This window comes from Pezoporus occidentalis, unplaced genomic scaffold, assembly GCF_034315485.1.
Source record: "Pezoporus occidentalis ecotype Australia unplaced genomic scaffold, CSIRO_AGI_Poc_V1 ctg11, whole genome shotgun sequence".
NCBI classification, from domain to species: Eukaryota; Metazoa; Chordata; class Aves; order Psittaciformes; family Psittacidae; genus Pezoporus; species Pezoporus occidentalis.
The window spans coordinates 4,338,725-4,365,460 of record NW_026912886.1 but is presented as its reverse complement, the minus strand read 5'-3'; the positions used below and the strand labels follow the sequence as shown (position 1 = coordinate 4,365,460).

Sequence of the window (26,736 nt, the reverse complement as noted above, 5' to 3'; positions counted from 1 at the left end):
ATTCTCCACATTATTTGTTAAATAATGTTTCCTCTGTAAGTAGTAGATGGTTGCAAGCGGATGCCTGTCTCTGCAAAGATGACACAGCTTATGTTAGATTGCTGAAACAATACTGGTACTGTCTTTGCATTGTTCTTCTGTCAAACAAAGAACTAGATGCAGAATACTGCTGTTAACTAAACTCTTCTATACAGCTGGGGATGGGGGAGGATTAGCTCAATTCTTAAAGTAGATATGAGAAATACAGTTGATCTACTTTCCCTAACTAAACTAGTTTTCATGTCTTCCAGACCTGTATTACTTACGTTGCTGAATATTCAAACAATCCATAATAAGGATTAAACATTTCTTTAGAGAGAAGGAAGAACCATTCCCTGGCCACTCCTCCATAGTCTAAACCTTTTTCACCATCAAATTCAATCCAAAGTCTTGCTTTAAGGAAATCTGCTCTCTTTACAGCTATAATTCTTCTATAGGAATCTTCAAGGATTGTTGTGCGATGAATTTTCATTTCAAATCTGTTTGGAATATCACTCTAAAAAAAAAAATAATGAAAAGATAGAATAAAATAATAAAATCCAGCATCTTCAAGTCTTACAGAGTGCACAAATTCTATAGACAAAGAATGACACACAAATCCTTTACTTAAATGATTTGTAAACATAAGACAGTATGATTGACACGAGGTTCTATTCACATAGAACTTGCATGGAGAGTTTCAGATACTAAACTCTATTTCATACCAAGAAAATAGGGTTAAAATAAATTCTTACTAGTAACAGCATATGCTCAGTTGTTCTGCATGCACCAAGGCCTGGAATCTTTTTTTTTTTACAATGAAAATTCATCATAATTTAAGCTCAATTTAAAAAAAACAACCAAACAAAAAAGAACACAAAAAAAAAACCCCACTCAGAGTAAATCCCTAATAAACCAGGACTAAAACTCTGTTGAATCATTAAATCATTGTTTTCAGCCAGTTTATTTCAGCAATTGCTTCAGGCAAAATTGAGAAATTCAGTGAAAGTGGGGACAGGAAATTTCATCTCGTGTTTCTCTATGACTAGATGAGGATGATGCAATGAAACTCAATATATTTCAAATTTCAAAGAACACACCAAGTAGAAATACTGAATTTTTGAATGCAGAAGTATTTCATAAATCACTCGGAAGAGCACATGTTTGGATATGTTTCCTTTTTATTTTCTTATACTCCTTAAATAGTCTAGCTTAAATTACAAAAAACCCCACCTAGAATGCTGCAATTAAATGTAATGCCTATTTATATCCAACAGCAGCTTGATCCAAACTATAAGCAAAAAATAATTGCTTGGGGTGGGGGAGCACATTATTTGCCATTTTCCACATTACAAAATACTTTACACTACCATCTCCCTATTTAGATGGTGGTTGAAATCTATAGGTCTTTTTCACCATTTCAGAAAGCAGTAAACACCTCTAAATTAAAAAAAAAAGTTAAAAACTCCTGCCTTTAGTTGCAAATGAAATTTTTAGGATTAAAACAAAAAAAGCTTAAGCAATAATAAAATCAATTCCTGAAACCAAACTTTGCTGATTAAAATAGTATTCAATAATTTAATCTCAATATAAATCAATCCCTAACCCTAAATTGTCATTTAGGTATTTGTGAATGTTTAAAAGGCAATAGTAACCTATGCTTTAAAATCTAGACATGTATTTAGTTCTTTAATGAGTACAATTACTTTGTGTGGCTAAGCTGTCTATCACTTCTCAGATTAGGATAATGACATTTGAATGAATGCCAGGCTTGTTTGACTCGGAACTCAAAAAGTGAGGTGCATATATAATTGCATGCAATTTACATGTCAGTTCAAAACACAGAGACAGGATAGAGACAGACTTGGTAGATAAAGGTAAACTAGGGGTCTGAACTCAAAGGCTGTATTTATATATGTAAAATATCTCTCAAGGATACCAAATTTGACTGCAGTTCTGCAGAGACTCATTGTTATCCTAATATCCAGATGCTATTTAGAGTCTTTTGTGCTATGTGTTATAAATATATCTGGCACTGCCACTTCAAACTAGAACTTGCAAATGAGATTCATAAACTTAAGATTTTAAAGCTATAAGAATTTACTGCAATCACCTAGCCTGATCAAGATGACAGTACCAATTCCAATCTGGACAGTCTAAAATCTATTCTGAGAACTTGTATTTCCATATGCTGAGTTCCAAAAACTAGTATGCTAGATCAGTGATTTCCAAACTTTTCTGTTGCCAGCCTACTTCCAAGTTCACGAGTTATTTTAACCTTTTAGAATTTCTACTTTCTCAATTAGATTACTCAGTCTCAACACTGCATAAAGTCACCAATTCTGCTGTTAGATTAAACTCTAATCATTACCAAGTCACTGCTTCACAACTGTATTTGCGATCTGACAGTAAACTTAACAGCCATAAGCAGGTTACAAAATTCAATTTCTTTTCACTGTAACCTAAGCTTTCCTTTGTTTGGGGCTGTAAGTTTCTTAATCTTCTACTGGATTCCTACTGATTACTAACCTGTTTCTTCAATTTCTTTCTGAAGAACTCATACTTCCGCTTATAGTCCCTGGAGTAAGGCACAGCCTTTGGGGAGAAGAAAAGAAAAACAAAGAAAAAAACGTGCTTGAAATATTCTACCAATTCATGTAACAGAAACTAGTCTATATTTATGAAAAACAGACAAATGCATTTAAATTCTGAGAAAACAGGAATATATTTTTTACTAAGCATAAATGGAGACTTTCAGTTTATAAATACAGACAGTTCAAAACATCTGGAACGAAAAGTACTTCTCTGTTCAGATCATTTGTTCTGATAGGATTTATCCTATACTTTACTGTTCCATAGGATTTATCCTGTACTTTACTATTAGCTGATGTGAATCAGATCACTGACTGACCCAGATCAAAGTGACCAAAATGCTTTTGGTGACTTACATAACGCATAGTCCTTCCCTGCTGTACCATGACAGACCTGGCTACAATCACCTCTATTTTCCATGGACAGAGAAGGTTGTTTACATATGCAGGCTATTAATAAACACAGATATCAGCTGAACACTAAAACCCATCTATAATTATAATGTGCACCGTCTTTGCAATTAGTCCTGGTAATTTTGCACTTCGGATTAAGTGTCAAAGCTAGATAATTATTTTTCAGTTGGAAATTAATTTAATTCCTTTTAAAGACTTTTTTTTTTTTTTTGGACACTGTGGATAAAAAATAATATTTGTCTGCTTCAAACCCCCAAACTTTCCAGCTACTGTGGGAACTGATTTTTCTTTCTGGCATTTTAAAAAACATTTCCACCAAAAGCTTTCTAAACAGTCCTGAAATCAAGAAATGAAAATGCCTTGCTTAAACACCCTGGAAGTTTCATCTTCTAGACTGAATATCTGATAAACGACGAGTTTGTTTGAATTCTATTAACAATATTCCTGAAAAATACATAAAGCTACATAACAAAAGCTTACTGGTCCAGTTATTGCCACATTCTGCAGTCGGGGATCCTCCCACTGTGTTTTCTTTGTATCTGCAAGACATTTCTGAATTAGTTCCACTAATTTAGCTAATGTTCAGATTTACGATGATGAGTGGGTGGAGAACACTACATTATACGTACTGTGGTTTATGAAGAATATTCTTCCATCTGTGTGAGTTCTTTCTTCCCACCCTGGCTGTAAGAAGGACACACTTTTATTACAAATTTCGGGCTGTATAGTTTTCATACAACTCAGCATGATCTGCAGTTGGAGGCATTCCTCCTTTCCATCTACCCTCAGCACTGGAGTTTAAAATACAGTATTTCTGGTATAAAAAAGCAGGCTGCATTTTCTCATGTGCAAGTTTCTATAGGGCTAACTGAAGTAGTTAAATTGTTGTATCTGCAAAAAAAGGTTAAAACTGTTTACTCACTGGTAATGGACCCAGGTCTACTGGATCTAGGGAAGTCTTTCTCCTCGGATGAGCAGAAATTTTCAGCCTTGGATCTTCCTTTGAAAACAAAACAAGCAGCATGTTACAATCCTTCTGTAGTTTTGCTTTTAATACTTTCATCTTTATTACTGATTGGGTAAAGAATATGCCAAGTACCATCTGGATAGTTGTTGCATATTCTATACAGCTACATAGGGAGAAGGTGTTTGTGTAAACTTTGGTCTTTCCATAATCCTGAAGAAATTAATATTCATTTTGAATCAATTTAATGCATTTCTCTGTTTCTCATTCACTGACAGTAATACAGACCTACTCTGTAAATGCTGAAGTCCATAAACACTCCCTAGTGGCGTGCAGTGCCACTCTGTGGAACTGTAGCTATACAACTCCCTCATCCATATTGTAGCTACACCTAGCCTGCTTTTCACAGGAATCTGCACTGTGCACTGAACCATGTGACAAATTCAAGGTAATGAATTTCCTGTAGAAGGTAAGTTCACAAAACTGATTTCTGTTAACAGGACATATAAGCTATCATAATTTCATAGTTATGACAGAAGTGTCATGTAGGAGATGCTTTATGTCTGCAAAACAAATTCCTACACGCATCAGTATTTTCTTCCTTCCAACCTAAACTTTCAAGTACCCATACAGTTTGTAAAATTCATCATGTTCTACTCATGACAGATAATGTAAATGACTTTGCATTTTTATTTTACATATGTTCCTCAAGGGACGTGACACAGCTATCTTGGCACTAAAGAAATCTACAGAAGCTTGCTGAAAGCAGCAAAGCTTTGGCTTGAACTGTAATTTCAGTCCACAAGAGCAGTTTTCCATTACCCATGTTGTAGTTTTGGTATTGTGGTCAATAAAGAATGGTCTCCCATTAGGTGCATGTCGAACTTCCCAGCCTTTAGGGAGAAATCCTTGCTCCATTTCAGGCTGCTGCTGGGAAGACTGTTGTGATGAATCACTTGATGTTGCTTGTGATTGTCTTCCCATAGAAATGCTTTGTGTAGCTGACAACTGACCTGTTTCCACAGCAGTCTATGGTAAATGATAAAAAAAAGTATCAAATCAAAGCCTTGTAGAACAACGTATTTTTTCTATTAACCTGTGTTTTGACTCATGAAAGAAGCTTTGTAAAGCAAGTGCCAGACACTATACAGATTTCAGTCTAATTTCAACAACATTGACTAGCAATCACTGCATATGGTTCAAAGGTTAAAAAAAGTCTTTACGGTTTCTCATCAGCTATCACCCTCCAGAAGGCTTTCATGTACATTGATAATAGAGTGACTTGCCATAAATATTACTGTTCCTAACTCTTGTTGCATTCTCTCACATATTTTATGTAGTGCATTACCAGTTTTATGCCTTTTTTCATTTCAAAGACTTCTCTAAACTTTACTTCTATTATGTGAAATGCTTAAATGGTTGAATGATTACAAATATTAATAAATCAGAAGACAGACAGTACCTGTACAACTGGTTTTACCCAGGTAGTGGTTCTAGAATTGTGATCTATATAATATGACCTCCCTTTTTCATCTTGTCGTTCTTCCCAGCCTGGGGGTAATCCAGATGAAGTAGGCAGTAACTAAATATTAACGATAACAGAAGAAAAACATTAAGAAAACTATGAAATTGACCAAAAAGGCTTTCCTCTACCCAATTAAAACAACAAAACAAGACCGTAACTCAGAAGGTTCATGATTTTCACAAACTAAATAAAATAGAAAAGCAGTTTTTAAGTCCTTACTGAACAGTATGAAGTAACAGGGTTTTTTATATTCAAGCTCCTCATCTAAAAGGAATCATATGTATACTTGGTTTAGGTATAAACTGATCCCCTAATACTTCGGCTTAGTTTGCAGCATCACCATGAAAACATAATGTAAGAATGGTGGTACAGCTTTTAATTACAAAGCAAACAATTTGCAAAATAAAACTACTGTCGTCGTGGGAAGACTACTTCCTTCTGCATGCATTAAGCTAATGATAAATTAAAATCACAAAGTTGGAACATGAAAGCTTTATAACCGAACTCCAATCTTGCTAGACTCATAACTGCAATTTTGTTAGGACAGCTGCCAGAAGCAAAGGCCAAATCTCATTTAAAATATCAGCACATAAGAAACAGTTTTAAATTAAAAACTCCTCCAGCTTCTCTGCTACCCAAGCCTGTGTTTCTCTGGGGAAAATGACATACCACTGGATGTGCAGGCTGCTCTTCAACTCTGTATGTTTGCAGACTCCCTCTTCTGCTGGAATGGTTCTGAAGTAGTAAAGAGGAATGACACATTAGTTATTATTGCAACTTTAAGGATGGCAGCAAACGGTCAACAATGGTTATCACACTTTAAATATTACAGTTTTCATCTTGAACAAAGTGTCTTACTTGTTCTGAAACATCAATCAAATCTAGTATTTTGGAAACTCCTGTTTTCATACTCCTACAAATACTAAGTTCCACACTCTATTATAACCTTTAAACAGAAAATAGAGGCTTGTGAAAGTTCTGAAAACCCTAACAACAGATGTTTTCACATGTAAAATACTGGAGTTAATTATAAGCAGTTGCATTAAATTGAATTTACAGTATAGAACATACTACATTACCCTGTCACAGTACACTAAAGCCTGTGATTGATCAGGGCTAATGTAACTTTTCAGAGATTAGATTAAGTCAATAATGACACGATTTGAGAGTCTGAGACATTCAGTTTCAGAAGAGTAACTTAATCCCTGGACTTTCTGTAAGCATCCACCTTTCAGCCTAGAATCATATTTAGATTTCATCTGCTACAATTAAGCAACGGTATTTCATCTTGCTCCAGAACTTCCCAGATGATTTGAAGGACTGTTACCTCTCCATGTACTCTTTTAAGAATATTTAAAAGAAAAAAGTATAATTAAGTTTTTTTAGCTTTTTCTTTGGGGTGATGAAGGTAAAAAGAAGCAAGATTGTCATTCTAGCTGGCTCGTGCAAATAATTTGAACATCTGCCTCTTCCTTCGCTTAGGCCACCCAAGCAAGCTGAAATAACAGTTTTCTTGTTATCCACAGGATTCTGAATAGCAGAGATCCAGTAAAGTCTTGCTACTTTCACTTTGCTGTTTCTAGCAACACTAATGATGCTTTTGTACCAACTTAGAAAACCAGTCAACTCCAAATTTCCATTTGAAATGGCATTCTCAGCATCACAAAAGCTAATGATTTTATTTAAATACCACAACCTTACAGACTGGATGGTCTGGGTCACCTCTATAGGCTTTCCTGAATGGACAGTGGATTTCTCAAGTCACGTATCAGGTTACCAGGCTGTTTGCGGAGCTCGGGTTTCACAAGACAGCTGAGCATATTTAATTGCTTGCTACCACCAAAAAGACATGCCTCACTCCTGGCTATGTACTCCTGCTGCTTCCCCTTTGCCACCATCTTATTTATCAGACAAAACAGCATGCTGTTTCAGCTTGCTAACTGCAAATAAAAACAGAGCTGGGAGGAAAAAAAGAGAATAGTTTTCTGCTGGGCTGGCAAGCTGAACAGACTCACTGAGAGATCACACAAGTTTCCTGACTGGCACACGGCTGTGGAACTGCATGAGCAAGGTCCCATTTTCACTGCTACGGAGGTACCAGTTTTACTCAGACCAATCATAAACCTTTCTGCCAATATTCACAATGAAAAATAAACTTGTCCTAGTGGAAAAAGTAACTAATACAGCACAACTCCTTTAGAAATAAGCTTTTAGGATATAGCTTCCTTCATCTGTAGTTTTCAGCATTCAGTATGACAGTAGAAAGGGTAGATTTACAGACTGTAAAACAGTTCACGCAAGTCTGTTTCAATCTCAGGCAGAAATTCACGTAAGTGAAGTAGGTAAGAATAAAATGCTTTTTAAACTGTTCCAGTTTAAAAAAAAAAACTTAAATCCTCTGTATTTGAGATGAAATTAAGTATTTATGGATCTATCAGTAGTAACATTTTGAGCAAAATATTGTAGATATTTCTATCCATTAGAACAATGAGAAAAATAATTTACAGTATAGGTGGCTGACTGGCCAGTAGCTGAACTTCCAGAGGTAGTAAGTCTGGCATTCAATTCTTCTGCAAGATGAGTCTGTATGTCAGAATTACTCTGAGAGAGAGGTATTTGAAGGTTCTGATTGCTATACATTGTTGCCTCATCTTCAGTTATAATTTCCCAGCTCTTTAAAAAGAAAATAAAGAAAAAATAATTTTACAAAGTAGTTCCAAGTCACAAATAGTTAAGACGAGCTTTTTGATTAGATAAAAAAGTTAACTGCATTTCAGAAACATTCAGAGATTGTTTTCACCTCGGGGGAATCTCTGTTGTCGAGATTTTCTGTATCCTCTGATATCTGTCGACGATGAGTGAACACATGCTGGGCCTCCAACTGCACGCTACCAATGTCTGCAACAGCTACATTGTCCCTGTTGGAGGAAGGGAGGGAAGTCAGCACACAGTAGCCATGTTTTACCTTTCAACAGTAAGCTAGGCTAACAGCAAAAACACACAAAAGGAAAAGACACAGTGAGCTGTGAAAATTAATGCAAAGTGTTTAAAAAGAATAAGCACTCACATCCACATGAAGCATAACTAAGAAACAGAGAGCAGTCCCGGAATTATTTTTGTAATCCACACACTAAGAAAAAGCACTACAATTAAAAAAAAAAAACAAGGTAAATAATTTAATGCAGTGCCTGTTGGGAAGGAGGAACCAGGTTCAGAGCTGGAAAATGAATTCCTTTCCATTTCTATAGATACTATCTCTTACAATTGCAACCAGTTTCTATTTGAATGCATGCTTCCAGAAAACAGAAAGAATACTGTACAGTTAAAATGACCATTAACCAGTGATCATTACACATGGGCTTGAAGGTTAAGTCATGGAAAAGCTCTCTACTAATTCTCAAGCTGTTCATTTTCTGGCTGTCCTTGCTGTCACTATAACTAGAGTGAACTAGTTACACTAGTTAATATAAGACCTGAATTTTCAGGCCAAAAGACATACTGAGCAGTTGGTCTTTTCCACTGTGTTCTTCTGAATTCGTGATTGACATAGTAGGTCCTCCCGAGGATGTCTTGCCTTTCTTCCCAGCCTGAAGGCAGCGGAGGAGATTCCTGCTGCTGCTGCTGTGGCTGGCTAGCAGCATCTGGTTGGTCCAATATAATCCATCCAGGCTGGGAGATATAATATTAACTACATTAATATTACTAATAGACATATGGTAAGTCAGTACCAGATCAAACCCAAAAGCCTAACGTATGTTTTCTTTTTTTAGGCATACTGACAAACCCACTCCTTTAGTCAGAAAAAACACTCCAGAATTTTTGTGCAGTCTTACAACTTCCAAGATACAAGCAATCACCTTCTGTTTAAAACACTATTTACGGTTTTGTGATTCCTAACATCCATTTTTACTGTAACCATCCTTAACAGCTGAAGACATTTGCTAGATTTTTCAGCAACAAATATGTCTTTCCCACCTCTAATTCTTCTGCCTGTTCTGTGGTTTCTTCTTCAGACCCATTGCTTTTAGGTAAGTATGTCATTTTTAATCGAAGGTGGCCTTTAACTCTTGATTTATGGCTGCAGAAGAGAAAATAAAACATTCTAGTTGTGCACTTGTTAAATTGTTACCTGGAAATAAAAACAGCTGAAAAAGCACTGCTAAAGGATTCCTTTTAAGTCTTTCAACACAAACTTGGCTTTTTACAATTTAATGAAGATCAATAACGATATTGAGTTTTCAGACTTCTGAAAACCCTTAGATTTATGCACCACAACTAGAAACCTTTCTTTCCAACACACTCTTTGGAAAACTTCACTAGTAACCAATGAATAACAAGAACAAGAAAGTATGAATCATGACAATTTCATTCATATAATTATGATCATTTGACTGCATTCAGACAATCTATCAAACATTATATAGGACTGCTTTGCCTAGAATTTTAAGTTACAGCAAGCTGACACTTCAGCATCTGCCTCGCTGTGTTTATCTTAATGCCTCATTAGAAGCTTGAAAACAGGATTTCCCCATATTGATTTTATTTAGTTTTTGCACTTGGAAAAGAAACCTGCCGAATTATCCATTTGACTATAGGTATATTAAAAAAAACAAAAACCAAAAGACAAACACCCCCGCCCCAAAAAAAAGAAACCCACCAAAAAAGAATCCTGAAAATACTGAGTGAACCGGATGCCTGCACATGATCTTAATAAAGACCAAAAAGAAAAAAAACAACAAAAAAAATACCAACAAAAAAACCCAAACCAATTCACATCACTAAGATCTCATGCTTTGGGTTTGGGGTTTTTGTTTGTTGCCATGCAAAAAAAGTGAATTAGATTTTCTGCTATCCATAAAAATGTTGATTTAGAAACACAGTGGTTTATAAACATGTTCATTCAGACTGCATTTTAGTTTCAGAAAGGCCCATATCTCTTTGACAGAATTAACTTACTCTCTTTTTTTCCAATACAATAAAGTAAAGTAATGCATTTGAGGATTAACATACTAATAATTCTTACTCAGCTTGAGGTATTGGAAAGGTAGTAACCTTATTATTAATATTCATCAGTAAAAGCAAATATGGGCAAAACTGAAGAACATGCGTTAGCAACACTAAAGCGCCTAAAAGTTGTTACAATAAGATTTTCAGGCAGAAAAGTGCCCAAACCTGTGGCACTACAGAGCACTGCCCAATTCCCGTGGTAGCCACTACAAGAAGAGATCAGATTCTTGACTAACAAGCAACTGAAGTTAATTTATGTAGAGACAATAAATATTATTCTTGATTCATTTATAGGATAGGAAATGTAATATTCAGAAAAACAGGAGATCAGAATGAAACTTGACAGTCCCTAATTCTGTTAAAACAATTGATCTGCTCAAAGTTAAGAACTGTAAAATACTTTTGCTACCAATGTGGCTGAGAAAGATCTACAGATCCCACATGTTCTGATGTTATTTCTAAATTGGAACATATTATCTGAAAAAATAGACATGCATTTTATGTATTTTATTTCAGTACAGATTTCTTATAACCGCTCAGATTTAGGTTAAAAATCTACATTTTAAAACCAAACCTGTAACAAGTAACACTAACAGAATTGGAAAAAAAAAAACTTTTTTTTTTAACACAGGTCTTAAATGTTAAGCAGCTTTTCAGTTTAAGTTTTTAAGTATAAGTTCTGCTTATAATTAAGGTCAGATGAAACTGCTTACATGAAATGGGCAAACAAAAGAAACAGGAAGGCAGGAAACAATTTCAAGTTGAAGGGATAAAAGAGTTACAGGGTAATACTGGTGACCAATTTCACTGTTCAGCAAAACAGTAAACTGGTTCAGATGAAGTTATAAAACAAATTATACCATGGCCTGAAGAAAAAATGGTTTATTCTTATGAAATTGTCTGTAAGTATTTAAACAAATTGTTGCGGTTTAAATCCAGCTGGTAGCTAAGTACCATGTAGCTACTCACTCACAGTCCCCCCTTCCTGAGTGGGATGGGAAGGAGAACCAAAGGAATGTAAAACCCACAGGCTGAGATAAGAACAGTTTAGTAAGTAAAGTATAATATACTACTACTACCATCATTAATAATAATGATAAGGGAAACAACAAGGGGAGAGAATATAAAACTAAAAGGGTAAAGGGAAAAAAAACGCAACAATAAACACTAGTGATGCACAATACAATTGCTCACCGCTCGCTGACAGATACCCAGCCCGACCCGAGCAGTGATCTGGGCCTTCCGGGTAACTCTCTCCAGTTTCTATACTGGGCATGACGTGCTGTGGTATGGAATACCCCTTTGGCTAGTTTGGGTCAGGTGTCCTGTCTCTGTTTCCTCCAGGCTTCATGTGCCCCTCCTCACTGGCACAGCATGATATCCTAAAGTCCTTGATCACAGTAAGCCTTACTTATTAACAACTAAAACACCGGTGTGCTGTCAGCACTGTTCTCAGACTAAAGCCAAAACACACCACTGCACCAGCTACTGGGAACAAAATTAACTCTATCCCAGCCAAAAGCAGAACATAAATGTTGACTTTTTAGTAGAATCGCAAATACCTTACTCCATTGATCCTCAAATTTCTTCAATGAAAACATAAAAACATAGACAGTGTTTACCTATGTGCAAGCAATTGCATAACGGCATTTTTTAGATATGAAACTTAGAATTATTATGGAGTATTCACTAACCTTCTTGGATGAAGAACAAAATCCTTAAATGTATATGGTCTCTCCATACTTGGATTTTCTGTCTGGAATAAGACAAGTTTTTTCAAGAAAAATCTGTACTCAACACTTGAAGTTAAAGAAAATTATCAGAAATTTACAGCGAGTTTCTTCAAAGGCCAGATAACACTTTAAAATGTAAATTACAGCTTTAGGTACAGTAACAGCAATACCAGCTTTAATCTTAGTTATAAGACTAAATCCCCAGTTCATGAAAAAAAATTACCTTTCAGTGTATACATATATTACAGTTTCTAAAGCACAGGAAAAAACTGTTAAGCCTGACAACAAGAAACACAGTCTCAATTTTCACATTTAAAATATCTGCCATAACTTCTCTTTCCTCCCTCAGTATTTTTCAAATATTTTTTACACAGAATGCATGTAAAAAAACATTTCTAGCACTTAGGGATAAAATTAATCACAGAAGAATCTATTCCGAGAACACCTCCGTTCCAATTCACAACAGTGAAGTTGCTTAACAGAAAAAAGCACAGAAGTAAACTCACATAAGTTTATAAATACACATTCCACAGACAGGTACAGAAACACACATGAGGGATCATTAAAGAAAACAAAGATACTTCTTTTTCTGGTTGACAAAACTGTTTCTAATCCATGTGAAGTTCTGCAGTTCTACAAAACCATTTGATTTTTACAATACCATTTGTTTAGGAACATTTGTCAATCTCTTTCACGAGCCCTTTCCTCCCCTCCTTTTTCAGCTGTTTGCAGATTCTGGGGAGTAACTTTATGTGCTTGTTAATCAAGACATTTTAACCATTTCAAAAAGTACTGTAGAATACAAGGAAAGACTTGAGACTGCTTTGCTTGTAGGCCTTTTATTTAAGAACAATGGTCATGATGCAATCTTCAAAGACCAAAGTAACAGTATTTTCAAAAAATACCTAATTTATGTCACCATGTGATTAGAAAGAAGTAAAGAAAAAACATAAAACCCAGAATCTAAAGGTTAGACATTATTAAGGGAGAGATTTTAGACTTTTATTTGGAACTGCTGAAATTTGTTATGAAAAGTTCTATGATTAAGCTGTCTAAATTTTACTGAATGTGATAACTGTTACATCAAATCTCAGAAACAAAATGCTCTCTTGTATTTCGGACATCTTGGTGTAAGCCCTTACGAATACAATTTAGAAATACTACACTCAAGTTGAAGTGTTCCACCCTCACTGACTTAAAATGCAGATTTTCAACCTGTAATGATGTGTGTGTTACACTGGTGTAATGCGCAAGAACAGGTCCTACGCTTGCAATATGAATTACCTCACAACTAAGGTAAATACTTTTTTGAAATTAAAACTGAATTAACATTGGGGTTTCGCTTTGTGGGTTTTGGGGCTTTCCACACCCCACTCCCCAGGATTACATTATTTCTACCAACATAAACACACAGACACTGTGGAAAATACATCAGAGGTGAGCAAAAGATCATCTTACCCTAAGTTTTATAATTATTTCATGACTTTACAAATACAACAGCTGCTTTAGATTCAATGCTAGATTACACTTGGATTAATACATTTTTGGTTTGGAAAGAGCAGAATCATATCTGCCAACTATCTTACTTTGTAGATGATTTGCCCTTTATGTTCCCAAGTGTCAGTGCTTCTTGTTACGAAGAGTCTGTATTTACATCATATCAAGCAAAACCAAAACTGCTTATAGTAAAGAATTTATAAACTGATTTGTCCAAGATATATTTACTCATGTAAACAAAAGACTTTCAAAAAACTGCCACCTGTATTTGGGCCAGTAAAGTAGAATGGATTTAGATGGCAAGACCAAGTCGTTAAGGACAACGAGTAACCAGGAAGATGGAAAGAAAGAGGAGACGGGAAAAAGCCAGCGTTTGAGGAAAGGTGAGAAAATTGCCATGAAAACAATTCAGTGAGGTTCTATAAATTAATTCATGCTAAGACAAAACAAACAAAAAGGAAATGCACCAATATCTCTAAGTCCAGATAGTGCTGTCCAGCTTATGAATGGGCACTGGAAACACAGTCAGCCTTCTCCAAAGGGACATTATAGCCAGTCTTTCCAACCCACCTGACTGAGGCAAAGGAGTTAGTGTGATCTCATATCCCAGTTACAATGGGAAACAAGATCTATCTGTAACTACTCCTGACACAGCTCCTACTGGAATGAAAGAACAACTGCCCTTGGAAAGATTCTGCCATGGTTGTTATTCAGTCTCTAAAACAGTTGCTGATAAATCTGTTGGTATTTGCTAATGTTTTGAAACCTCAGAAGAAAATGAAAAGGTTTACTTATTTCAGTGCTCTTGGTGATATTTGCTTAAAACTAACAATGTGCTTTGAAAAAGGAATACAAAACCAAAACCTAAAACCATATATATATATATATATATATATATATATATATATTAAAAGAATGTACAAAGCATTTACCGCTATTCCCCACTTACCCTTTCCTGTATCTGCTTATAAGAATAAGGAATATTAAAAGTAAATGTATACTTTAACGTATTTTGAGAAATACAACAATAATTTCAGTCTCTTGTCTTCAAGACTGTTTCAAACCTTGCATTTTTATTCTTGAAAAAGCTCAAAGCACTCCTAACTCCTGTAAGCAGCAGAAACCAATATCTAATCACAAGGTAACCTATATTTTCTGATGAATATCAGCACTAAAAAAAAACAAACCCTAACAGATTCACAAAAGAAAACCAAAACAGAAAACCCACAGAGCAGCAGAATTTAATCACTTGTATTATCAGTAAGGTTAACTTCCTTAGAAGACAAATACTGTTACATACAGAATCATTTTTCCCTTTCACAGTTGTAAAACAAAAACAAACAAAAAATACAAACCGGTAACTGATAAAGAGGAATATCCACTTGCCCAAGAAAATCATCTCGAGTCTACAGAAAATAAAAACAAACAAAAAAACACAGAAAGTTTAAAGTTGCAAAGTGTTTTAAAAACATTGTTCCCAAAGCCCTGATAGCACAGTAATGCTTGCTGAGCACTTAAAGACACTCTTAAATTACAGACAGTAAGACTTCTGCTGTACAGAAGAGTTTGGATTGACTCAATACTCAGAGACCTGGACAGTTCAGCCTTCATCAAAATAAATGAGGATTGAGAGAGCTGGGGGTAGAGATTTAGACAGAGATTTAAATCACACAGAATAATGCTAATCAAACAGGAGAGAGTTGTTCAGCATCAAGACCACAACTATCAGCATTCCCAGTAGAAACATTGCCCTGAAGGACCCTCCTCTTAGGAGCACCTGACAACTTCTGTAAGCCTAGGCACCTCTTTATAAGGCATACATAAACTTTTCTTTTTCTTTTCAAAATAATACAGCTATACGGCTAAAAATGAGGGAAAGCAAAAATAAGTTTCATCTGTGATAAATGCTTTGGAAGTTCCAGCAATTCCAATGGTCCCAAAGCCCGGCAGCAGGAGCTTCAAGTCTGTCATTTTCTCTAACCCCCTGCCTGACATCCCTGTTGACATTTGAAAATGTACTAAAAAGCACTGCATCCATGAAAAAATACCACTTGCCTACACACATTGTGGAGCTCAGTTTTAACAACTAAAATCTGAAAGATTCTGCCCCGATTTGGATGCCTGGACTATCTGACTACAACCAGACTATGCCTCCAGCAACTTTGCAGCCTGATTCCCTCCAGCCTATGCTGCTGTACCTGGGGAGGGCCTGACAATACCTGGTTATCACTGTACAGTTCACTTTTGATCACTGATTTTTGCCTGCTAAGGAAATTAAGATTTTAGTAATTCAGGCAGGTAATTTCAGTATTTGCCAATAATCACTGCCAACAGCCCAAGTACTTCACTCGACTCCTTACTGCAGTACTGAAGCATATGTTGTTTCAAGTTCAGTTGTGATCTGAAAGGCTTTGCAACCCTTCACCAAAACAGGAAGGCGTATTACATGGGTCATTTAACATGAAGGCGTATCACTGCCTGTGTGCTAAGATCAAGAGGGCATGAAATTTTTAAAAGGTATGTATAAGCCTATGGCATTTTCAAAGTCTGCTCTGTATCAAGACTGTGTTTCTTTGCATTGGCAGAGTAAGAAACTGTAGAAGTCATCAACAGCGTGCATTGCCTGTGTTCAGCCTCCAGGTTTCTGATCTTCCTGATTTTTCCAGCTAACAGAAGAATTGGTGCCTATTCTTTCCTAAGTCTGCTGGTGCCCCACAAGCTTTTAATCAAACTCATCACCCAAGGATCCTGATGGCCTTCTTCCACAAAGACTTTCCACTATGAGGCTCTGCATCTCACTGACACCTATTCCCTTCACCTTAGGGCCTCTCACTTCTCTTCTAGTACAACTATGGTTTTAGTTTTCAATGACAATGTTCTAAAGTATTAAAGCTCCAGTCCAAGCCTGCTCACTTTTTGTCCCATCGAAGCCATTCTCCATTCAAACAGCTCTGACATTAATGGCTACAGGTATTTCTTGAAGCAGTTCTTTCTCCTTTAAAAATTCTAGTACCTTGTTCTTTAGCTGTGTTTTCTTACGTTTGTCCATTTCATCTTTAAATTATACATGTATATGGAGAACCAGTGTCTCACATCTGTACAAAATTGTTATACCTCCAAAAAAGCATAACCAGTCTGCAGAGCTTGTCATAGATGATAAGGCGCTAGAAATCTAGAGATGCACCTTCAGACTGAATTCGTAGTGTGTACATCTTACATTCAGATTTGAAGGGGGAGTGGAAATAAAGACAAAACACCCACGTTTTTACTTCACAAACTCATTTGAAATAGAAATCTACAACAGGTTTTCATACCTGAAGAGTCTGAAGCTTCCCTGAACTACTGAAGGAAAACTTTCTGTATTATTACAGACCACAAGCTTCTGGAAAAATATAGCTATCATTTTTGCCTATGAGGTTCTTTTTAAAATGGCACGGCACATACCTTAGACATGTTAAAAGGCTTAGTATTTGTAAAGTTCCTGGCAATCCTCAAGTGGAACATGCCTTTCAAATAAATTACTGGAATGTGGGACAAAAGTCTGCTGTATTTCAGAAAACCTCAGAACATTGTGTTTGTTACCAGCATTATTTTAGTACGGGCTCCTCTCCTGTTATTCACTTTATTATTCTGCTGCCTCTCCTGCTATTTTTAGCAGAGCTAGCCTCGATAACCAACCTTTAACAGTACTTTCTCCTCCAGCCAGAGAGTAAAATCCTCCAGTGGAGGATTTTTGTTGACCTCCAAACAACTAACACATAAATCAGATAGCAGGAATGCTCTTTAGCAACGTGCCTCACTGTGACAAGCTGATTAACTGCCTTCAAAGAAGTGCCAAAGAATCTCTGAAACAGACATCGCACACATTAACAATTAAATGCCAATGGAGCTGAAATTGTTTGGATCTCCATTTCATGAGAGCAGGCATCACAGTTTTTTTGAGATGGACAAGTGGGTCAGTTGTTCTCGTCAACTTCTAATTTCTTAACAGCCAGAGAACTCAAACTTTCTGCTTGCCAAACTGTAAGTGCATAAACCTTAATTAATGATACAGTACACTAACAAAGAGGCCTTTTAGTTTTCTGATTCACTGGTTTAGTCTATAGAAAGTTATTAAAAACATGTGAGGACAGACATCTGCTGTATACAATTCATTTAAAGAACTGTAGTGCAACGCCAAAGTGAATGCTCAAAAAGGAAAAGCACCAAATATAATCCAGCCCAAAACTCATTTTCATCTATTTTAAGAATATATACTTAATATGCCTTAACAGTTAAGATTTTGGATTATTTTTCTGCAATTTCCATTAGAAACTGGATAGAAATAGATTTTAAACAGACATGCTTATCTGAGTCACACACTTAAGAGCAGTACTGAGCACATTAAAACATAAATGATGAATTGCGGGTAATCTGTAAGTTTATCAATTTATGTTTTAAGACAGTTAACTGAATTTAATGCCTTTCTTAATTGCTGGATTCATCACAGTGCCTTCTGAAACAGCTCTTGTACAGGACCAGGGTGCTGAAATAAGAGATATTTTCTCTACCAACTTGTGTGACTGATTTTTGTTAGTATTAGTGCATGAATTAGAACCTAAGTATATTTCCAGTCTTTTTCTGGCTAAACAGGCAGCGTGTTGTGCCTAAGCCGGCCTTCACACAGAAATCTACAGCAGTATGGCCAAATGAGAAAGCGTACCGCTTTTACTGGAGGGAATATAAGTATCAATTCAAATTGAAAAAACAAACAGTGATCTGGACTATCGCTGCTTGAGAAAACAAGAGCTCAATAGACTCCTTATAAAACCAACATTCTTCTCGCTTAAACACCCAAACATCAACATTAGTTACAAGCTTGATGAGAACGAAAAAAAAACCCGAATAACTTTCCTAAGCTACACTAGCAACTTGAAGAATTTTTCTTCTCATGCTGTGCTGAGCATATTCTTTGGTTCTCTTGAACTCTAAATCAAGAAAAGTGAATTTTCTTCCATAAAATACTGCCAGCATGTGCTATTCATCACGGGAAAATAACAGTTTCAAAAATGCAAAATTCAATCATCATGCTAAGATCTTACCAAGTTCTCGGATTCCAAAAGTAATGTTTCTATCTTGCAAAGTGACATAGTTTGATGCGTGGAATTCATTACAGACTCATGTATTTTTAAGGGGGAGAGGCAGAAGGTGAGGAGAATATTTTTAATGGTATGTAGGCACTTCTTTTTAGTTGTCACCTATGGCCAACTGGGTACGATACTGAGACATCAGAACCTATCAGCATTGTCAAAATAGAGACAATACGTACTGTTAGATCAACAGTTATTATGCAACACGTGTTTCTGCAGGACCTTCAGCCCTGCCAGCTGCTTCAACAGCAAGGTGTCAGTGTAACATGCCTCAGCAGTTTCACCATCTGTTTAACAGACAGCATTTAGAACTGACACGCAAGTTCTTTTCTCTAATTCTCCCCTGCTTCAGATATTTTCAGATAACTGCTTCTCTAAAAAGACCAGAGCAAAAGTGTCACCTGTTTCTCCACTTACAGCTTACACTTTTTATATAGAACCAGAATCTTATCTTAGAAGTTCATAGTCTACAGTAACTATTACTCCACTGAGTGTTTGCTACTTTGAAAGCTTGTGCTATGCTTAGAAGTTCATTAACAAAGAAAGTTCAGATGGCTTGCTTTCCCTTTTTTTGCGTACGAGGATTCTCACATAGGTAACAGGAAGACAGGAAGTTGTCTAATATAACCAAGCAAACTTAAGCACAACATAAACAGAGAACAAGTCAAAAGTTAGTAATAAGTATATTTTATTCATCAGGAATTTGAGTTCCCTTTGTTTTATGGACATATGTGCCAAATAAGCTACCATATAAAAAAAGCAAGAATATTACATTTTATGAAGAGCCAACCCAGATTTGGGCCAATCCAGATTTGGCCTCCTGTGTTAAACCAACCAAACCTGGAAAAAGTACTAGAAAACAGTACCAAATATTTAATTGGGTACTATTTCAACAAGCCATTTCCTGACATCAAGTCAGTTAACTTCGTAGTAGCATGAACCAGAGAACTTCTGCATCTGTTTGCAGAAGCTTTTGTGCCACATCGGAAGACTCCAAATAAAGTTTGGAAACAAACTCATGCAGTACCAATTCCAGGTGCACTTTTACCTTCACCAGTTAACACTGTAAAGCTTAAAATAGTCAAAAATATGTAAACCTCTATTGAACATTAAACCACATATGTAATTTGCTCCCTAAAATAAACATCAGATACACCAGATATGACAGACGTTAACCTCACTGGCTAATTAACACACCCAGCCAAAGGACTCATAACACAGACAGCTTTTTGTTATTCAGAGCAGGATGGAACAAACAGAATATAAAAATAAAAAATAATTAAACGGCAAACCATTTGCCTCCACAATGCAGACAGACAATCAGAGCATCTCTGCAGCATGGTCTCACTCTGGGAAGTTCATGAAGTCCAATACAGTGCCACACAGATAATAAATCACGTTGTGCCTGGAAGCTGCTTTTTTCCCCATCGTGAATATAATGTTGAAGGGTTGGCCCTGGTGGTACAAGTAACTGACCCCTTCTAAGAAACTTCTGTGAACACGCACCTACAGCAGGGCTGGATGCAGGGTGAACAGCCTCAGCCCACTCCAAAGTTAGTCCAGCAGTTTTCAAAAGCGTTCTTAAAGTCTACTGTTCTGAGCTACTGCTGATCCAAATTCAACATCAACACTAACTCAGGAATTCCCTGTGCCTTCACACCAGCACTCAGCCAGTGGCCACTGCCCACCACGGTGCAGTTTTCCATGCTCTTCTGTGCTCCACATGTGTCCTCAGCCACCACCAATCTGAACAGGAGCCCCAAGCCCTACCTACTGACTTCTTCCAGCTCCAAGCCTACACCTACTGCTGCCAGCCCTAAATGCAGACAGATGACGGGGCTACAGCAGAACTTCCTGGTTTGTTTTAAGCTGTGCTGTGCTCAAGTTATAAATCCTGTCTGTCCAAAACCTGTCTGTGTGAAGTGACCTTGGATGCCTCAACCTCTATCAACTACAACACAAATAATCCAACCACAATCACTTCACAACAAAAGCAGTATCACAATTTATTTCAGATAAACTCAACATCTCTTACTAAAGTCACATTACACTTCCCATGAGTTTTATTGGCCTGTAATTTACCACGTTTTAACCACTTTGGATTTGTCCTTTATAAGCTAAGTGTTTGTCCCAAACTGAACTTTCTAGAAACAATGATTACTACAAGAACTGGCTAAGACAGAAACTATTAAAAAGTAAGTAAAGTTCATGCTAAATTCTGGAAACCTTTTTCTTTGAAAAGCCCTTGTGCTTTCACGTTTCCGAACAAGGTCTTCTCTCTTATGCTAGGAAAATCACAGATTGCCAGAGAAAGCATCCAGGTCTAAAAGAATCCAGTTCTATGTCTCTTCCCACATTCCTCTTACTCAGTAGCTGCAGTGTCCCAGTGCTTTTTAATATGCCCCGACTTCAATTACTCCAGTTCAAGTTTGTATGTAATTTCAGCCAGGAACTCCCTGATGTCCTCCTTAAATTCTGCTTGCTTATGTTACAGTTGATACAGTGGCCCAAGGTCTAAACTATAACCACATCTATCCATAGTCTTGCCAGTTTACCACAAACTGCCGCAACGAAAGAATAAAGTTAAAAAGAATAATGTACTCTCTCGAAATGGAGATGATTATGGATCCATAAACTAACACTGACGTGAGCTACAAACATTTTATTGGCTGTATTCCCAAATCAGCACATCCTGTTCATCACAGGGAGTGAGGAAGAAAGTTCACTTGAAACAGAGACATTTGAGAGAAATGCAGAGCAGTCTCCTTCAGACAAAGGTGAAAGTCAGTTGTAAGCAATGACTCCCCTGGAAATGCCAGTCAGTTTAGCTTGCTTGCTGGCTCAGTCTCTGAAAGTCATCCACTTCAGGAAGATGAGAAAACACGTGTTAAACACAGCACGGTGAGAGAAGAACATGAAAGAGCATTTCTACCATTTGATCCTAGGTGGCTGCAAGGGCTGAGCAAGCACCAAAGACCTTTGTAGTGAGATTAATGTTCTGTGAAGCTTTGTATCCTTTCCCTAATAATGGCCAAGAGCAGATGCTGAAGGAAATAATGAAAGCAGCAGTTATGAATAGTACTTCCTCTGATTTATCCCCATTTCTAATGGTTATGGGGTTACAGACTTTCTGATCCTAATGTTAAAATATATATTGAGAATGTAATACTCTTTGATGGATCTTTCCTCAACTTATCCAACCTCTTTCTGAAATCCATTTCTACTTTTTGGTATGTACATCATCTTGCAGCAGTAAGCTCAGCAACACATTAAGAGAACACACTTGTTTTATATGAGTGGATTCTCTGTTTAAATTCACCCCCCCATGAACTATCATTTTATAAAACTCCTTTAATACCACTTTGCTTTACTCCCCTCTTGCCCCATGCTAAGAAACCCTTTGCGCAGTGTCTCCTCACATACAATTTAGCCCAATCTTGTGCCCACTCTTGCTATTTTTCTAGCTTTGTTACACGTTTCCTAAAAAAAAAAAAAAAGAAAAAACAGAAAAAAAAAAAGCATGCCATGCACATGTGGATTTGTACAACTGCAGAAAGGTGTTTTTCATTTTGTTAGTTTATTCTTTTCCTAATAAATCCTAACCTTCTGTCTGCCTTTCAACTGTCAACAAGATTTGAGCTGACATTTTCCACAAGTCACCCACCATGGCATAAACCCCTTCTGGCCAGTATGGGAGTGATTACGACACCTGCATCCCCAGCTGGTTTTCCACTGTGTACAGTATTTGGCAATTATCAACACTGATTTTCAAATTTCATTTCAAATTTCATTTCGAAATTTCATTTCAACTATCTAGTCACTACCATGAGATTTTCTGTACTTTCATAGGTGAGAATTCTCACTTTAGTTTTAATTAGCGGTCATGAATGAGGAAGCTTTCTATCTGCGCTTTATGTCTTGAGAGTATTTTTCAGAACTTCTGCTAAGGGTTCTTGTCAAATACTTTTACAAGCTCAGTGTCCTGCATTAACCAGCTCGCCCATCTTTGCTTACCTTGAGTTTAAGACAAAACGTCCTTTTCTGAAAGCAGTTCCCCCTCCTTGTAAACACAAAGCATGCCATGTGCCTACTGAATCTATTCCATGCGCTTTTTCTTCCAGACTGGCCTGTTGCCTGTAGATGCCCTTTTGGTCATTTTAAAGTGCCAGCATAATACTCACCTTCCTTCAGTAAGAAAATCTAATAGGTTGAAAGATTATTCATTATAGTTAGTATTTCAACAATTTTATAGCTGAGCTTCTTGACAATTCTTGGGAGGATACCTGCAGGTGCTATTAGTTTGTTAGGGCTTCTGTCTTACACTGTCATGCTTACAAAGACCAATTTCTACATCACCACATTTTCCAAGAAATGTTTTCATTTAACCCAAACCATTAATATAACCTCTCATAGAAAACAAAAATAATCTACTATTAAAAAGTTAGTCATGACCATGGTCTCATATCTGAAAGCCTCCAAGTTACTGGCTAGTCAGGTGTAAAAGGAAGAGTATCTCTATCTTACTTTGGGAACAAGTTTTACTTTAACACATTCTTAAATACATACTGAGTCTTAAGAGACAAAATAACTATAGCTTGTGGCTATATTAAAGCCACACAATCAATGCTTCCCATTCTCTCCTGGTAGATGAAAAGGACATGAAACAACCTGAAGGCTGGATAATTTAAATATTTATCTAAGCCGTTCAGGAGGTCTGCTCTGCATGGTTTTGCAGTTTTAGTTTCCTCTTTTGTTAGCACGAGAAACCTACCCAAATGAGTTCAGCTGCAGGCTATAAACACAAAGAGGTTAATCACAATTTCTGCAGAGTACAGTCTAATAAAACTACCTTTAATGTACACACAGTGTTTGCTGGTGACTACAAAGTGCTCAGGCTTTGATTTACAGGGTTATTCAAGTGTTCTGCCCTGACACTGTTCCTTACTGCATGATCATACATATGGTTCACTGCTGCCAAATACAAGTTGGTAAAACTGACAGAAAAAGAACCTTTGGGATGGAGCCGATACCAAGTAACATTAACTGCTTCCTTTGCTAATTCTTCCACGTGGCAACTGTTCGCAGCTAGTCCTGGCTGTAAGGTTTATCACATCCTTTGTGTGTAATCTTTTTCTCTCCTTGAAGAGTAAAGGCATGAAGAAATGTGGAGAAGAAGCCATAACAAAACTCTGCATTCGAGCAAGATGGACTTGTATTTAAGCAAATACCTAAAGGAGGCCTACAAGAAAGCTGGAAAGGGACTTTTTATAAGGGCAGGTATGTAATGTAACATGTTTTAAGATCCTTCAAGATGCGCAATACTAAAAAATATGAAAACTTTTAGGTGATGAGGTTATCATAGCACAATAGCAGAGAGAAATGTCAATCTGTGCTTTGTCTTGTATTGCCTCTATAATCTTTTGCTTCACCTGCCCCTTTTCCATCTCACTTCCTTTTCCCAGATCTGGGACATCAATCCCCATCCACGTGGCCCCTTTACTAAATAAGGAAAGATGGAGGCAAGCCACAGCTGTCTTCCCCTTCTCTTGGCACTTCTCCCTGGTTGAGCCATTATCATCTGTGAAGGATTTTTGCTAAGAGAGAAGCTCTATACTTAAAGAGGATCCAAGAGAGAAGACAACCTCAGACTATTCAGTGCTAACTTGTGGTGCAGCATTTATCAAGGGAATCAGTATCTTCCAGGCCAAGTTCTCAGCATATTCAGAACAGCTGGGAAATAAGTTAGAAAAGAGAGCCATCCTCACACACATTTTGTCCGAAATACACATTTAGTACTGAAAGATCCAAGTAGCATCTCCTTTTACAAATACAAAAGGCAGAGTTCCAGAACATGGTAAAGAAACCCAAACTTGAGAGTTCCAGCTAGAGGTTTTCTTCACACAAACCTGACAGTAGAAAAAATGTTCTGCTTATTCTATACCACCTCTGAAGGTTTTTTTGCTTCAAAAATGTGCATTTCATTCACTGGAGACAAACCTTTACTACGTTATTTGTAAACAAAAGGACAATAACATAATGATTCCCTTAATTGTACAAGAAATTTTTTTAAAGGTACACAGTTGCTGAAACAGATTTGCAAGTACATTTATGTACTTGCAAATACATTATGTAATCAGCAGCGATACTGATGGGGAAGGAATGGCTGATGTCAACAGGGATGTCAGCAAAATATTATTACACTTGTGGAAGAGATTAACACAGGTTTTGTTTGTTTTTTTAAGCTTATTTATGGTCTACAAGACATGGAACTGTAAGTCACTGCTTCTGCTCTTCTCTGTACCCCTTGAAGTTTAGAGGTCTAAGATGACATGCAAACCGTTTCCTTACTTGTACCTTCCCAATTCACACCTGTGATGTCAAAGTGCATTAGCTGCAGATTTATTTCTACCCTTAGCAAGAGACAGATGCCCTGAGAAAACACTCAGAACAGAAATACTAAGTCAAGGGCAACCGTCAGTGCTGCAACCATGAACTACCTCTTCCTCCTGCTTCGCATAACTGAAATTCCACCATCTACTGCAGAATCTATTCAATGTGTTTCCAGTAAAGTTCAGCAGTTGTATGAGGGCCATCACCATTCCACATTCTTCAGTTTAATTAAAAATAATCCAAGGGCAGTTGTCACAGAAATGGAAATGAGGGTTGGTTTGGGGGGGGATTGTTTTTGGGGTTTTGTTGTTGTTTAGGGTTTGGTTTTGTGTTGGGTTGTTTTTTTTAAGTCAGCCTTTAACAAGCTGTTGATTATAGAAAGCAGGAAATCTGATACAAGGTGGCTGAAGGCTAGTAGCTAGGCATGTAAGAAAAGAATGCATAGACCTTTTGCTGCTTCAGACCCTGGAGTCCCTGGCCAAAGCACTGATTTGATTTCATGACTGCTCTGCACAGATAGCTGACATTACTAAATGCTACTCCAGTATCAACTTGTTAAATTTGAACCCAGACTCAGCATATCAATATACTAGGCCAGACTAACTGGAGTCAAGAGAAATATTTTGGGAGTTGTTTATTTTTAAATGAGTCACAATACACCACGATAATTAACTGGACTATATAATTAAACGATTGCCATAGAACCTATTATATTTGTCACAAAGACTGTAATAGCAAACACAAATAGTATTTATCTATTTTATTGCAGTGAATTGCTGAACTGCTACAAAGTCAACCATGCTTTTTTGCTTGGTTTGGTGTGAGAAGCTTTTCCATTTTTTGATAACAGGTTTTTAAGTAAAATCAGTTTTTGTAAAATATCCTCCAAGGGCCATTTCAGGACTAAAAGGTTCCTATGCCTGTTGCTGCATAAAGAAATCAGAAACAAGTACACTGCCATAAACCCTTTTGTGTCCAGTTTGTCTGATGTCAAATGTATGTAGACATGGCACAAATCAAAATATTTGCAAATATATGAAAAGTACAAGAGAACCACAACAATCTGGGATTCAGACTTTTCTTTTCCTGTTTTTTGGGTTTTTTTTTATTTTTAAGCTTCTCTCTCTCATCTTCCAGTGAGAAGATAAAATTTTAAGAATTCAGGAAGCTTGAAACATGCTGCTACAGTACCACAGTAAAATGCTCAACTACCACAGAAGCATTCTGTCAAGCACTTTAAAAAGTTAAGTCTCCTTAGATTTAATGCCAATTCATTGTAAACACTGCTCCCAGGAATTGAAACAAACTATTGTCAGTCCAGTGCCCTGCAAGAGTTTCTGGAAATGTTTGCCAACAGTTTAGTCCCTGAACTTAGAGTCTATTTAAATTGCATTTATTAAAAATTCACTCAGTATTAACATATAAAATATCTTGCATATCAACTGACATTAAACCCAGAGGAGAGAAG

General features: G+C 36.7%; 1 protein-coding gene across 4 annotated transcripts in view; it reads right to left on the bottom strand.

Annotated features, from left to right (window-relative positions):
* Positions 1 to 26,736, bottom strand: part of NEDD4 (NEDD4 E3 ubiquitin protein ligase) — a 58,511-nt gene that overhangs the window by 9,513 nt on the left and 22,262 nt on the right. For 3 of the 4 annotated variants that reach the window (XM_062627827.1, XM_062627817.1, XM_062627808.1), the window contains 14 exons: positions 15,105 to 15,155; positions 12,214 to 12,275; positions 9,488 to 9,590; positions 9,012 to 9,181; positions 8,313 to 8,430; positions 8,018 to 8,185; positions 6,182 to 6,247; positions 5,450 to 5,569; positions 4,810 to 5,016; positions 3,946 to 4,023; positions 3,653 to 3,707; positions 3,504 to 3,562; positions 2,548 to 2,613; positions 306 to 535 (listed from right to left, as the gene is read on the bottom strand). In XM_062627827.1, coding sequence (XP_062483811.1) covers positions 306 to 535; positions 2,548 to 2,613; positions 3,504 to 3,562; positions 3,653 to 3,707; positions 3,946 to 4,023; positions 4,810 to 5,016; positions 5,450 to 5,569; positions 6,182 to 6,247; positions 8,018 to 8,185; positions 8,313 to 8,430; positions 9,012 to 9,181; positions 9,488 to 9,590; positions 12,214 to 12,275; positions 15,105 to 15,155 — 1,553 coding nt within the window. Of the gene's footprint in view, positions 1 to 305; positions 536 to 2,547; positions 2,614 to 3,503; positions 3,563 to 3,652; positions 3,708 to 3,945; positions 4,024 to 4,809; positions 5,017 to 5,449; positions 5,570 to 6,181; positions 6,248 to 8,017; positions 8,186 to 8,312; positions 8,431 to 9,011; positions 9,182 to 9,487; positions 9,591 to 12,213; positions 12,276 to 15,104; positions 15,156 to 26,736 lie in introns of those variants that run through there. The other variant, XR_009966487.1, reaches the window with a different exon arrangement.